Source organism: Phoenix dactylifera, chromosome 11 (genome assembly GCF_009389715.1).
Source record: "Phoenix dactylifera cultivar Barhee BC4 chromosome 11, palm_55x_up_171113_PBpolish2nd_filt_p, whole genome shotgun sequence".
NCBI classification, from domain to species: domain Eukaryota; kingdom Viridiplantae; phylum Streptophyta; class Magnoliopsida; order Arecales; family Arecaceae; genus Phoenix; species Phoenix dactylifera.
In genome coordinates, this window is record NC_052402.1 from 19,828,228 (window position 1) to 19,830,127 (window position 1,900).

The following is a 1,900-nucleotide window of genomic DNA, read 5'->3' on the forward strand; positions in this document are numbered from 1 at the left end:
AATTCTCTTTATAGCAAAGAGGTCTAACCACCAAGGCCAATTTGCTTCTGTATTTATTTAACATCATAAATTAATTACAAATTTAAATTTTTTATATCATGAATTACTTTATTTTTGCATCAACTTTCAAGTTTAGGTGCTGATCGAATGCGAATCGCTCATCCTCTCGGGATCCATCGGAATCCAAGTTAGTCCACGCGATTGAGGTGTCAAACGCTGCCGTGTCCGCAAATCGCAATGTTCCAAGCATTGCAAGCGCCCCACAGGGCCCGGTGGACTCCTCCGGTATAAAACAACAACCCAGAAAGTATATGGGACAAAGCTACCGAAACTTGCCAATCAGAAGACGCCACTTTCCATGCTATGATTGCTTTACTGGAACGGCATCACCCACTGTTTCACCCCCAACCACCCCACTCTGATCCCTTTACTCTTCTCCACCTGTGGTCCTTCTCCTTTGGAGCTTTCCTGCTGCTGAGATCCCCAAGTCTCAAGAGCAAAGAGAAAGTACCTTCTCTGCCACAGGAAAACAACCAGCTTCCTGAGCTTGAGAGATGAGGAATGGAGCTGACACCACACTCAGTTCTTCAAACGACCACCACCAACTCCTCAGATTCCTTGACTTCTTCCTCAGGCTCTCTGTGATCCCTCTCAGTGTTGCCTCCCTTTGGGTTATGGCCAGCAACAAGCAGACCAATGATGCTTATGGGAAGGTGGAGTTCAGTAACCTATCAGGGCTCAGGTAAGATCCATCATTCACTCATACCTACTCCTTTTTCTCCCCTCCACTCTCTCTATTCATGCTCTATTCTGTAGGTATTTGGTTGGCATCAATGCCATTTCAACTGGGTATGCTATTGCTTCCGTTCTCCTCCTGTGCCTCAGATGCTTCAACAGTGACTGGTATCTCTTTATCTCAGACCAGGTTATCCCTGAACCTTTTTTTCTTTTGGTTCAATCTGTTACAGAGATGAAGAAATTTATCAGTGTTCTGATGTTTTCTAACCTTCATATTAACAGGTTATGGCCTATTTAATGGTGACATCTGGGTCTGCAGTGGCTGAGGTGCTCTACTTGGCACATGAGGGTGATAGGAAGGTCTCATGGAGTGAGGTGTGCAGTTACTATGGGATGTTCTGCAGCAAGATCAAGGTGTCATTAGCATTACATTTTGTGGCCTTGGTGTGTTTCATTGTTTTGTCCCTCATCTCTGCCTACAGAGTCTTCAGCAAGTTTGAGGCCCCTTCTTTGCTATCTGAAGAAGTTGGGGAACAGGAGTAGCTCTGATATGTGATCTTGTATGCCTAGTAGTATGTTCTTCAATGAAGTACTGGTTTTCTTTTGCTGTTGTGGTTTGTGGAGTTGATCAACTCACTAAAAGATTGGCTTCTTTAGAAAATCATTTAGTATCTTGTGCTTTATGGGCTTTTCAAGAAAGAAAAAGGACAGGAAGTTAGTGAATCTCTGTGTTATTGCTGTGGGACAAGAACTTGACTATAAATGAGCTTCAGAATTATTAATGATGGACATGTGAGCTTAAAAACATTAAATACGGAGTCTTGCTCAATGCGCCCTAAATTAAAAATATTCCGGTCCATCAAAATTTAATTCTAATTTTATTTTATATTTAAATTGTATTTTAATTTTATTTTTGATTTTAATTATGAATTAAATGTGTTTAGAAATGTGATCACTCTGATTTTTATTTCAATTTATTCTGATTTTGATTTCGATTTCAGTTATGAACCCATTATATCCTAAACAGAGAGGTAACTATTAACTGGACCGAGACATTTACAGAAGTTTTACATGTAACAGTTCGTAACAATTGATTTGATTGCTAAATTACACTCAGAAGACTTCAATGCGAAGGCTTATGAAATCAACCAATAAAATTCAT

At 40.2% G+C, this 1,900-nt stretch overlaps 1 protein-coding gene across 1 annotated transcript; it reads left to right on the forward strand.

Moving 5' to 3' along the window:
* The first annotated feature begins 410 nt into the window (after positions 1 to 410).
* LOC103720492 (CASP-like protein 2D1) lies at positions 411 to 1,461 on the forward strand. Its single transcript, XM_008810210.4, has 3 exons — positions 411 to 742; positions 817 to 925; positions 1,021 to 1,461. The coding sequence occupies exons 1-3, from the start codon at positions 555 to 557 to the stop codon at positions 1,279 to 1,281; spliced, it is 558 nt and encodes a 185-aa protein (XP_008808432.1). The 5' UTR covers positions 411 to 554; the 3' UTR covers positions 1,282 to 1,461.
* Positions 1,462 to 1,900: the final 439 nt, after the last annotated feature.